The sequence below is a fragment of the Cucumis sativus genome, chromosome 5 (genome assembly GCF_000004075.3).
Source record: "Cucumis sativus cultivar 9930 chromosome 5, Cucumber_9930_V3, whole genome shotgun sequence".
In the NCBI taxonomy this organism is placed as follows: domain Eukaryota; kingdom Viridiplantae; phylum Streptophyta; class Magnoliopsida; order Cucurbitales; family Cucurbitaceae; genus Cucumis; species Cucumis sativus.
In genome coordinates, this window is record NC_026659.2 from 3,082,896 (window position 1) to 3,095,428 (window position 12,533).

Here is a 12,533-nt window from a genome sequence, read left to right on the forward strand (position 1 = left end):
ATGATTTAATTCCTATAATGAAAAATATTATGGGTACGATTTTTTACATTTCTAAAAGTATCAAATGATTTTATAAAATATAAACGTTAAATTGTTACGTAATAAAAATTGATATTTACTTTTGATAAAATATTTTTAAAATAGATATTAAGGTGCTACAATTTTAAAAATATGAAAATTATATATTATTACATATTAAAGGTTGGAAATCTAATAGGTACAAAATTGAGAATTATATGTTGTCTACACTTTTACCGAACTAAAATTTAATTAGAAACCAATATAACATATTTCATACAAACCCGACGGCGGATACCAATTAGAATAATACACTATTTCAAAACGATCTCAACGTGAAATTATACAAAAACGTAAAAATGACTATATCTGATATATTTCTAAACGTTCTTATAGATTTTCATACAAAACAAACATACAATTATTGAAAATATGTCCAAAGCAATTGCATGCACGTAAAAAGATTCCAACTATATATGGATTCCTGAAAAACGAACCATATCTAATCATCATACCATTTCAAGAACTTTTAGAGTATACTTGAGCTAACTGATATACATCAACCTGACTCTTTCCCTTGCTTTCCAAGGTTGATTCTTACTTCATCCTCAATACTGTAGGTCGTGTTTATGTTGTTTAACATGTGAGAATATAGACTTGATCGATATTGTGGATAACTATGTCTTTCTCTTAGTATCAAAATTTGGAGACATGACAGAGACATATTCATTCTCTTACCTAGATTATTATTTTTTCTTTTTACTTTCTTTTTTATGGTGTGACTCGAATAGATTCTTTAGAGTTCAAACATGATATTTTCGATACAAAAGTTCATATTTGATTGATATATATTTTTGTTGACGTTAAATTTACCAAAAGTATAAAACTTTAAGGGATATTTTAAAATCACACAACTAATATAATTATTATATATCATTCCTCTTAACATAAAACAAGTTCATAGTAAAATAGTAAGAGACTATTACCGACCAATATTCGGTTGATAACTATAACTAGTTTAAGGATTAATTAATATAGTATCAAAAACATTTTAAACAATCAATTTAATTATAATCCATTTTTTGAATTATTTGCTACCAAGTGTGTCCATGAATATAGACCAATAATAGTATGTTAGTCTTTCAAGTATTTGTAACTCCAACTATGTCAAATTATTATTTTACCCCTAGGTTACTTCTAGTCTTTAAACACCAGTGCTCCTCTAATGAACAACCTATTTATGGTCCAACCACTAAACAAAAACCCCTCTCGTGCCATAGAGAGGGTAGAGTTCTTTGTTCAAGTTCTAGAGACAGTATTTAAGGGAATACTTATCTACTTACCCTAAAGTCGAAAAGAAGTGAATTTCATCTTGTGTGACTATGTTTCCAGCTCCTTATTCGGTCTTGTCCCAACTCTGTTTTCACTAATATTTTGTTTTTAATTTTCCTACTAAACAAACTCTTAACTTCTAAAGACACACTAAAAATTAAAATAATATACGTCTTAAACACATACATATTATCATAACCTACATAATAAAACAGTTTGTACGTACCCTAAATATATACTATTATAAGTCACATATTACAAAACCAACTTAAATAGGATGAAAACATTCACCTTTAAACCCACTTTCATGCTCACTTCTAACCATTAAAAAAGAAATTAAGATGTTTAAGTTAACTAAACTAACTTAAAGTGAGTTTCCTTGACACAACTTTTTATTACTTATTTATGTTAGAGGGGGAGATGGCTAAAGCCCAAATATGGGCTCAAAGCATGCAAGCCTTAATGGAAGAGTCCATGCCCTTCTCTTAGTTTAATAACCAAATAGACAAAAGAAGTGGGTTTGTTAATTTATTTATTTATTATTCTTTTAAAATTTGGAATAATTAAAATTCTTCTAATTCTACTCTCTCACTTTCCAATATTAAAACAATGTTAAAGGGAAGAGATTATTCTTTTCCTAATTTTAGAAAATAAAGATGCTCACATGAGTTATGATCAAGTGAAAAGTGGTGGTAAGTAAATCTCTTTCCAACTTATTCTAAAAGAGTATTCATGCAAAGTCTTTTTAGTCAAAACTATATCTCTTATTTTCATTGCCCATAAATGCTTTAGTTCTAAAAAAAGAGTTGTTTTGTATGATTCTCACACTTCCAACTTGCTCAAGTTGTTAGTTTATTCACTTAAAAAGAGAATAAGACCTTCTCAAGTAAATCTCCATCCCTTCTCTTCTCACTGCTTCTTAGCTACGTTGCTTTCTTTTGAAGTTTATCCCTTAATATAATTCGATCCTTAAAGAATCGTCTAAATTGACTAGAGAAAAAACGTTTTTAAAAATGATGATCATATGCATATATTATTTAATATAAAATAAAACAAACTTTTGTTGTCATCCACTTCTATCTTTCTTTCTTTTTAAAATAACTTATTTTCAAAATTAACTACTCGTCAAATTTAGAAATTTCGAACATTAAATATAGGAAAAATGGAAGAACTTAAAATGAGTTTGAAAGAGTTCCAAGAGCTCTAATTGCTATTCATAAATGGCAATGGAAAAATGTTAAAAAAGGACATCCTATACTATTAAATCAGAAGAATTAATGATAAAATTAGAAGGGAAATCTAAGTTGCCATCAACATCTTTGTTCTAATAATGAGTGAATGTATAGATACTTAATGTAGAAAGTAATTTGAATGATTTGTATAGGGTGTTCATTGCTTCGACAATAACATCCTTTAAACACTCTTTAGCAAGCTATTCGTCGTCGAGTTTCATCGTAAATAAATTACGACATATTAATGTTAATTTGTAGACTACGTATTTTCTTAAGAGAGATATCAAATTCGTTGAGTATAGTTTAATAAACATAAAATATATATATTCAATTAAGAAATGTGAGAGACTCGAAACTCAAATTTACCAAAAACGATTCTCTCCCTGAAATTGTAATTAAAACAATCTTTTACTTTTAATTAGTACATTAATTAACTAAATAACATCAACATTTTTGTTTCCACTTTTAACTAATTTATAGTAGTTAAATCCTTAATCAACCATCGTACTTTTAGTCAATCACTTTGAAATGGACGTAAATTTATCATACATTTTAAGACCGTTATTTCTGGCACATAGCTTTATGGTTTCTTTTTCTCTTTTGGAAATAATAAGAGGAGATTAGTATATAACTTTAGACGGTTGAGTATGAGGTTGAATCTGATGCTTGAATATTTATTAAACTCTTTGAATTAAAAATGGATTAAGCCTCTCTATTTTTTTAATTGAGATTCTCGTTGAGGATATTCTTTTTTTGTGGGAATGTTAATATTTTATATCTTTGTCGCAATAGAACGGAACTGTTCATACTTTCTCAGTTTCCACATTTTGAAAGAAGGTTTTTCCTCTCATTGTTGATGAGGAGCATCCAAACTAAATTGATTGAATTATTACTTGCTTTGTTTATTATTTGTGTAAAAGGATAGTTACGAAGAAATAAAATGTAGAAAAGAACTTGTGAGGAAGAAGTTTGAATTAATTTTCACTCAAACAATTCTCTCTTAAACCCTAATAAATGTATTGCTTTTTGTTCTAAGTGGTTTAACTCATTCTCTTATTGGTAGTTTTTTTTTAATCTTTTGTCCTCGAGAAAAAATAATTGGTCCAAAATGTCAATAAAAAAAATTTAATCACAGTGTGAATTGGTCTAATGGTAAAAAGAAGACATAATCTCGATAAAATAACTAAAAAGTGAAGAGAGTAATGTTAACAAAAATGATGAAATATCACTAAAATTCATTAGATTTCAATGGTAAGTAGAAGAAATGGTTCTTCACTATCCACAAAAATAATATATATATTTTAGACAATGTTTTGAAAATGTTATGTCATCTTTTTCAAATAGTAATCATTTTGCTAAATACATTAAAAGGAAAATAAAAATATAATAATAATAATAATAATTATTATTATTAAAAAAAAAAATCAAATTTCAGACATTTTCATGTCTCTTTGCTTAGACATACTCTCTGTCTGTCCCCTCTTCTCTCCTAATTTCTTTAATCTGTTCTTTCTCTCTCTCTCTATCTCTCTCTCTCTGTACCGATCTCTGCCAATCCCAGAATTCAAAAAACAAAATTGGTACAAGTTCATGTTAATCCCCTTTTTTTTTCTGTTTCTTATTCGATAATTTGGACTCCAATTTCGAGGGTTTTTGATTTTTCATACTCACTCTTCAATTTGATTGATTCCCTTTGGTTCTTCATCTGATTTGGGAGAAATTACGAAGTGGGTTCTGCGGGATCTGTGTTTTCGAACTTCTTTTCGTTGAGTAAGTTTCTTGTGATATATAAATATATATGTTTATATATATATTTTCTCTAATACATGTACACACATCTGTATCAGTTGATAATTACTCAGTTGTTTAAGCTTAGTTAGTGATTATTTATTTCGAGTTGAGTGTTTTTCTTCCTTGAAAATTTAGTAGATCTGCATTTTTAAGTAGTTTTTGTGTGTTTTGAGGTCGAAACTCGTTGATGGGTTCCGAGAATATGGGGGAATGGAACGGAAAATGGATAAGAGTGTGCTCGGTTTGTTATTCTGTAACTGTTGGAAGCTGGGTGAATGCTTGCGTTTAGGTTCAAGGGGGTGGGAGTGATGAATTGAATTATCAAAATTGGTTGCGTTGTTGAGATATCTCGATTTTAACTGGGTACAGTGTAGTTTTTTTGGGAGTGGACATGCTAATTAAATTGGGGATTTAGATTGATGTGTTTTGAAATTTGGGAATTATAGAAGGCAGACTCTTAACGATTCCGATTCTTTTATAGCATGTATGTAAACCAGGAACAAAGTTTTCAAGTTTTACGATTTGGGGCTTTGAAAGGTCAGCTGGGAAATTAAAGTCATGACTATGTGAATGACCTGGTCATCCACTGGGTTCAAGTGTTGGGCTTAAGCCATATTCCACCAAGCTTAAACAGAGCTAACTAGGTTTTTCTATAAAAAAAATAAAAAAACAGTTGACTGTGGCTTAGAACAAATGCTGCCACAGCTATCTGGTATAGGTTTTTTGTTTTTTGATGATAGAGCTTAGAATAGATATCCAAACCTCCCATCGTGCTATGGTCTGGTCATATCCATCTTTTCTGCAATTGTATATACGAACAACTGTGCTTGCTTGTTACTAAGGATGCTAATTTTATTTTATGACTTTATCTAAATTGTATTTTAATCATCTTAACTCATTTGATCAATTTAAAGTCAACCATTCTCCGCTGCCCTGCTTGTTTATCTTTGTTAGTATGCAGCTTATACTTTCTGCATAACGTGCTACTTGGATACTTATCTTTTAACTTCCCTTTTACTCCTCGTTAAGATCATTGTATGGTTTTTAATATTAGCTGTTTAGAAGTTAGTAACCGAACGACATGATGGTATTAACATTGTGGAGATGGGTTTCCTTTAGGAAATATTATGTGCTGATTCTGTATTCTTTAAAGTAAAAGAAATATGCCTTCATGGTGGGGGAAGTCATCATCAAAAGAAGTAAAGAAAAGCAAGGAAAGTTTAATCGACACGTTGCAGAGAAAACTTAGAACTACCGATGGTAAAACAAACAGCAAATCAGGAGAGTCTCCAAGACATTGTAATGACACAATTTCTGAGCAGGGATCTCGATCTCCTATTCTTTCAAGATCAGTTTCCCCTTCCAAACAAGTTTTAAGATGTCAAAGCTTTTCTGAAAGGCCGCAAGCACAACCTCTTCCACTTCCTGGTGTGCAGCCACCAATTGTAGGTCGGACAGACTCTGGGATTAGTATTTCACCAAAACCAAGATCTGAAAGGGGCTCCAAGCCAACATCATTTCTACCACTTCCAAGACCAGCATGCATCCGTGGGCGGCCAAACCATGCAGATTTAGATGCAGATGTTGGTGTTGGCTCAGTGTCCAGTGAGAGCTCAACTGATAGCACAGATCTATTGGATTCACGCCATCGTAGTCCTCGGGCAACTGACTATGATCTTGGGACTAAAACTGCTGCAAGCAGTCCTTCCAGGTGAGATGAATATGATCTATAATAGTCTCTTGCACTCTGAAGGTTATGTATAGGCTATTTGTTATGACTTATGGAAGTTCTCAGAATTTATAATGCCCATGCCTGACCTGTTTGTTTCAAATATATTTCCTGTTGTAGTGTCATTCTCAAGGATCAGTCTTCTACTGTCACCCAACCAAGTTTGCAAAAGGCCAGAAAACCGGCTAATATCTCATTGAGCAACCACATTTTCTCAACATCACCCAAGCGCAGACCTTTAAGCAGTCATGTTCCAAATCTGCAAGTTCCATATCATGGGAATGTATGCATTGCTCCTGATAGTTCAATGTCAAGTCCTTCTAGGAGTCCCATAAGGGCATTTAGCTCCGAGCAAGTTATTAATAATGCTGTCAGTACTGGAAAATTCTATATGGATGTCACATTTCCTGGGTCAGGCCATTGTTCCAGTCCTGGTTCTGGTTACAATTCTGGACATAATTCTATGGGTGGGGATTTGTCAGGGCAGTTATTTTTGCAACAAAGCCGGGGTAGCCCTGAATATTCTCCAGTACCCAGTCCCAGAATGACCAGCCCTGGCCCAAGCTCCAGAGTCCATAGTGGTGCAGTGACCCCAATTCATCCTAGGGCGGGAGGTATACCAACTGATTCACAGACAAGCTGGCCTGATGAGAAGCAAACTCACCGCCTGCCTCTACCTCCCGTTGCAATTTCCAACGCTCCTTTTTCTCATTCCAATTCAGCTGCAACTTCTCCCTCTGTTCCAAGAAGTCCTGGAAGGGCTGATAATCCGGCAAGCCCGGGCTCCCGTTGGAAAAAGGGGAAGCTCTTGGGTAGGGGCACTTTTGGACATGTGTATGTTGGTTTTAACAGGTACATTTCCCTACACAGACTTTTGACTTTTGGCCCTTGCATGTCACTTACTACAGCCATTTTTCTTTATTTAAAAAGTCAAATTGGTTATTGCTGCTTAGAACTTTGCAGGCTGTGTTTATTGTTTTTTCCAGTCATATTTCATTTACAATTACCGTTGATTTACTGGTTGTATTGCAGAAATTAGTACTTGTACTTGAATTATAACTGTTGCTGCTGCATATCTCCTGATTTTTATAATTTTTTGACTGGTTTAGTGAAAGTGGTGAAATGTGTGCAATGAAGGAAGTTACATTATTTTCTGATGATGCGAAGTCCAAGGAGAGTGCCAAGCAATTAATGCAAGTATGTTACTGAATCCTGATTAATGGGAATTAATCCTTATGATTTCTGTGGTCTGCCTCCTTTCTTTTCTGCCTTAAATAAGTACTTAGTATTAAAACAATTCTGTGTTGTCCAGGAAATTACCTTGTTGAGTCGTTTACGACATCCAAATATTGTGCAGTATTATGGATCTGAAACGGTTAGTAGTATGCAGTTCTATTCTATTGGTTTGTGTGCAGCTTTTTGAAATTTACATAAAATTTTGTGATTGATCTTTGCATCTTTGATATTGCCCATCATCAAAACAACATGTAATTAGCATTAATTTTATAATATTTTCTGAAAATTTAGTTATTTTTCTATGTTTTTCTACTTTCCGATTGAGAAAAATTCAACCGACTTCTACGGACTTCAACTTGTATAATTATTGTGCTTCCTACTTAGCAATAGATATTCCATACAGGTTGGGGACAGGTTTTACATTTACCTTGAATATGTATCTGGTGGCTCTATTTACAAGCTTCTCCAGGAATATGGACAGCTTGGAGATTCAGCACTTCGTAGTTATACTCAGCAAATATTGTCGGGGCTTGCATATTTACATGCTAAAAGTACAGTTCACAGGTGAATTGAATCGGCTAAGCTTGCTCTGGTGGTGGTTTGGATTGTAAACCTGGAACTATTTCAAATTTCATTTTCTTGCATAACTTAGTTTAATTTTCTTTAAAGGGATATCAAAGGAGCAAATATACTTGTTGATCCTACTGGTCGTGTTAAGTTGGCTGACTTTGGGATGGCAAAACATGTAATCCTCTTTACATATCTCTGTGCTCAAAACATTTTTTTCAGATCCTATATGTTTAAGAAGATTATTTTATTTATTTATTCACCTGTTAAGTTTTTCAAGGATTTATTTTTGATATACCTTTCGGCTGCATACACTTGTTACGTGAATCATTGCTCTACTTTTATTTATCCTGTGCCTTACTAAACTTATCCCAAATTTCCTTTCAGATCACTGGCCAATCGTGCCCTTTGTCATTTAAAGGAAGCCCATATTGGATGGCACCCGAGGTCGGACCACCCTTCTCTTTTTACTAAAGGAAATTCTTGTTACTACTTTCATAGACAAGAAGTTCAACTTGATAGTTTTTTTCAATCTCCAACTTCATTCCTTGCACAGGTTATCAAAAACTCAAATGGTTGCAACCTTGCGGTAGATATTTGGAGTCTTGGATGCACTGTTTTGGAGATGGCAACAACAAAACCTCCTTGGAGTCAATATGAGGGAGTGAGTGGTTTAAGCCAAAGTTCTGGTTTTCTTTATCTTGGATTTTTATAACTTACTAATTGTTTTTCTGTTCCCAATTGGATTCAGGTTAATTTACTAGTTATTTTTTTTCATTTTTTTACTATTGACTTATGTTTGATGCTGAGGTCTACAGGTCGCTGCGATGTTCAAGATTGGCAACAGCAAAGAACTTCCTGAAATCCCAGATTACCTTTCACATGATGGAAAAGATTTTGTTAGACAATGTCTGCAACGGAATCCTGCTCATCGTCCTACAGCTGCTCAGCTTTTGGAACATCCTTTTGTGAAACATGCTGCACCTCTTGAAAGACTGATTTTAGGTTCTGAACATTCAGATCCAACTCCAGGAATTACAAATGGAGTAAGAACATTGGTATGAGTCCATTCAACAGCCTTTCAGTTAGTGTTACTACTTTCTTCAGTAGCATGTGCTAGTTCTCTTTATATGCTTGTGAAATTGTCTAGTTGTGTTGCTACCTGGGATGAATTCAAGATATTTTGATTCCGTCTCTGAATATTTGAAACAACATAATGTTATGTCATGTGGAATTTGTTACTTTTAGGTCCTTTTGGTTGAAATATTTTATGCACACTAGAGCCAGATTTTTCTTCCGTGTTCTGAGTGGTCTATGGATGCCAAGGCTATCTAAAAGTTGGCAAGGGATCGTTTCTCTCAAACCCAAATAGGTCTTTAAGGAAATCACAATTATCTCTTAAACCAGAATGTAGATCTAGACATTCGACGATATATTGAGACAATATAAGAAATTTCACTTTTCTTTTACATAAATTTCATAGAATCAATCTCTACACATGCTCTAATGCATATGCCCGTTGCATGATGTTTTTTCCTTTTTAATCTTTACACGCTATTTCTTGATACAGCAATGTCCCTAAGTATCCATTTCTGTCTAAAGATCTTTTTGGCCAATTACTCGTATTTGCTGAGTGATTTACTGATTGATGTTAGGGTATTGAACAAGGAAGGAATCCCAGCTTCTTGGATTCTGATAGATCTGCAGCTCATTCATCTAGACTCCCAACAGCTGCTTTCCATTCCAGGTTCTTTTTGTATCTCTCATGGTGTGTACATGTCTTAGATAGGCAAATTTTCATGATTTTTTTTCTTCTGTTGTGCCAGTGAAATTCATATTCCAAGGAACCTATCATGCCCTGTTTCGCCCATCGGAAGCCCACTGGTGCACTCACGGTCGCCACAACATCCGAGTGGAAGAATGTCTCCGTCACCCATATCTAGCCCTCGTAACATGTCGGGCGCATCTACTCCTCTCACAGGAGGAAGCGGTGCCATTCCACATCAGCATCTCAAGCAATCACTGTACCTACAGGAGGGTTTTGGGAACTTGCCAAAACCTTCAATGGCTCCTTATAGTAATGGTCCTTCCTTTCACGATACTAACCCTGACATCTTTCAGGGGATTCAGCCAGGCTCACACATCTTTTCTGAGCTTGTACACCATGAAACCGATTTTCTGGGCAAGCAGTTTGGAAAGCCTGCCTGGGAATTGTATGACGGGCAGGCGGTCTTGGCTGATCGTGTTTCCAGGCAGCTGCTGAGTGATCACATAACAACTCCCTCCCTGGATTTAAGTCCAAGCTCTCTTTTGACCAACCGCAAATAGTCAGAATTAACTAACTACTTGGAATTTCATGGACCCATCTATGAGAGGAAGCTCACAAGAGGGTCCGTTATCTTTGACATACTGAAACTGAAACATATGGTTTAACAATGAAGAAACTAAGCTATGTTGTGTTGTAAACGACTGCAACAAACAGATCTGTGCAGTAAGGTCTGACATCTTGAAACTATAGAACTGGAGACAGCCCAATTTCACTGTCACATGATGTACAAGGTTCCTGACAATGATTAACCGATAAAGAAAGACAAACTTCATGATGGAATTATACGTTCACTGGCTGAATCTGGCTTCCGGGTAAGCAGAAACCTTGTGTTTTGTTGGTTGCTTATGATATGGCAGGCATCAAATTGTACAAAAATTAAGTAAAATTTTGCTTTAGGATTGAACCTGAAGAGATCTATATTATGGCAAATACTCCCACCCAAGCCAAAGAAACATTCACGACGATGAAAGCTGTACACTTTAACATCGTCAAATAAGATGTTAGGAAGATTGAGATGGTAAAATCTCTACCCTTCTGACCCTCATTATGTCTGAAGCTAATGTACAGGAAGTGAAAGACTGAATTGGGGTTCTAAATTTGTTAATGAGAACACCCAATATTGGCCATGTCTTTGGATTTCATACCCTTGATGTTGAGAGCATTACTGTATACTGTATGATCATATTAACTGTATGTACCCATTCAGTAAATCAGGGAAGGTAAAAAAAAAAAAGAAAAAAAGAGAAAAGAGAGTTTGATATTTCAATCTTTCTTTGGTTGTCATCATCTGTTCTTTGTTATCATTGTTGGGAACAATTTGAACAGGGCCTATAATAATTCACATTACTATGGTGGGCGGCACATCACGTATCTCACAGGTAAAAAATAATAAGAGGAAAATCCAAGATTGGGATAAGAAAAGCCACCATTAGAGTTTAAACTCTACCCCAAATTTGGGATTACTTCTAGTCTTGTATAAGTAAGCTCTATGAAGATTACAATGGACTTTTTTAGGCTTCAGAACTCTTGGCCATTGCTAAGAATTAGATTGTATGTGCAGAAAATTCACAATGATGACTACTTTAGCATACGAAGAAGCCCAAAGAACAATCTCTTGATATATGGTATTTGCCAAATATAGACTTTATAGTTTTACTTTTATAGAATAATACGATTCTGAGAGGATATTAAATGATACTTTCTCTTTTAACTATAATCTAAAACTTCATTATTAAGTAATTGGTAAATATAGGGAACTATACTTACTTTTTTCATTTTTCTTTTTGTTTATTTCGTATTCTTTCCTACTTCAAATCTTGAATTAAGGAAAATACTTTGATTAAATATAAGGGTTTTCTTTAACTTTTTCATTTGTCTTTTCGTACATATATATATATTTTTAATTTTTAGATGTTGAATATATTTTACTTATAAACATTTTGAAATCGTTTTCTTTCTCTCTTTTTTTTATTAAGGCATTTTTCTTCTTTAGGATTTTGAATTTATTGAGTTTATATGCTAGTTGATTGGTCAATTTTTTTTTATATGATTTAATGGCTAAAATAAGGTACCCAATGCCACTATATCTAGCTTTTTACAACTCTTTTCTCACTCATGTATAGAAAGAAGATCCTTTATTATCCCTAAGTCGACGTTGATGAGTCAGATAGTGTCCATAATCACCACGATCTCTTATATTTGACGTTTTGCTTTCATCTGTAATTTGTATATCCTTGCTACAGTGTTGATATGTCACATGTTGATAATGGGAACATCTTAACGTACATGTGAACTCGGACAACATGCATTCTGTAAATTTAGTTTTACATTTAACTACAACAGAAAAACAACTATAAATTTTTCGATCTATCAACTTTTACAAAAAACACTATAATATAACCTAAAATCCAACCCTAAATGTTTTAGATTTTTCGGATAAAATTCTAGTCTCGACCAAAATGATAACAGGATTTAGGGTTTTGTGAGAATATTTAACAATCCCACAATCTCTATGCCAATCTCGGTGTCAATTGAAATTGACCGAAAAAACAAAATTAATAATTTTTTGAAAATGTGTTATTTTGCCAATTTCTCCGCTTAATAATAACTTTTAATTTTATTTTTGCTCAAGAATAAAATTTAATTTTATGACGATAAAAACAGACTTCTATCGTTGTTTATCTTAAATTTGTTTTAAATATTTGGTCAAATTTACAATTTTACTGTAAAAGTTCTCTTTTTTACCATTATCAAAGTTTAATTACAGTTTGCAACAATCAAATGAGTTTCTACGGCCTGT

General features: G+C 33.5%; 1 protein-coding gene across 4 annotated transcripts; it reads left to right on the top strand.

Annotated features, from left to right (window-relative positions):
- The first annotated feature begins 4,036 nt into the window (after nt 1-4,036).
- On the top strand, nt 4,037-11,095 carry LOC101222716 (mitogen-activated protein kinase kinase kinase YODA). Of its 4 annotated transcripts, XR_969462.2 has the most exons (13): nt 4,037-4,352; nt 5,493-6,084; nt 6,223-6,954; nt 7,212-7,299; nt 7,415-7,477; nt 7,742-7,902; nt 8,008-8,083; nt 8,293-8,352; nt 8,462-8,569; nt 8,724-8,963; nt 9,561-9,652; nt 9,732-10,545; nt 10,631-11,095. XR_969462.2 is itself a non-coding variant. In XM_004143635.3 (12 exons), exons 2-12 carry the CDS (start codon nt 5,537-5,539, stop codon nt 10,231-10,233), a joined length of 2,670 nt encoding a protein of 889 aa, XP_004143683.1. In that variant the 5' UTR covers nt 4,037-4,352; nt 5,493-5,536; the 3' UTR covers nt 10,234-11,095. The 4 variants fall into 4 exon arrangements, 3 of the variants coding, with proteins under 3 accessions (XP_004143683.1, XP_031741458.1, XP_031741459.1); XM_004143635.3 differs by having other exon boundaries at nt 9,732-11,095; XM_031885598.1 differs by having other exon boundaries at nt 5,527-6,084; nt 9,732-11,095.
- Nucleotides 11,096-12,533: the final 1,438 nt, after the last annotated feature.

Excerpts from the sequence above, each read along its gene's own strand:
- LOC101222716 (XM_004143635.3), top strand. The coding sequence starts at position 5,537 with ATGCCTTCATGGTGGGGGAAGTCATCATCAAAAGAAGTAAAGAAAAGC. Across the intron at positions 8,353-8,461 it reads CATATTGGATGGCACCCGAG|GTTATCAAAAACTCAAATGG; the intron begins GTCGGACCACCC and ends TTCCTTGCACAG. Across the intron at positions 8,570-8,723 it reads CTTGGAGTCAATATGAGGGA|GTCGCTGCGATGTTCAAGAT; the intron begins GTGAGTGGTTTA and ends TGAGGTCTACAG.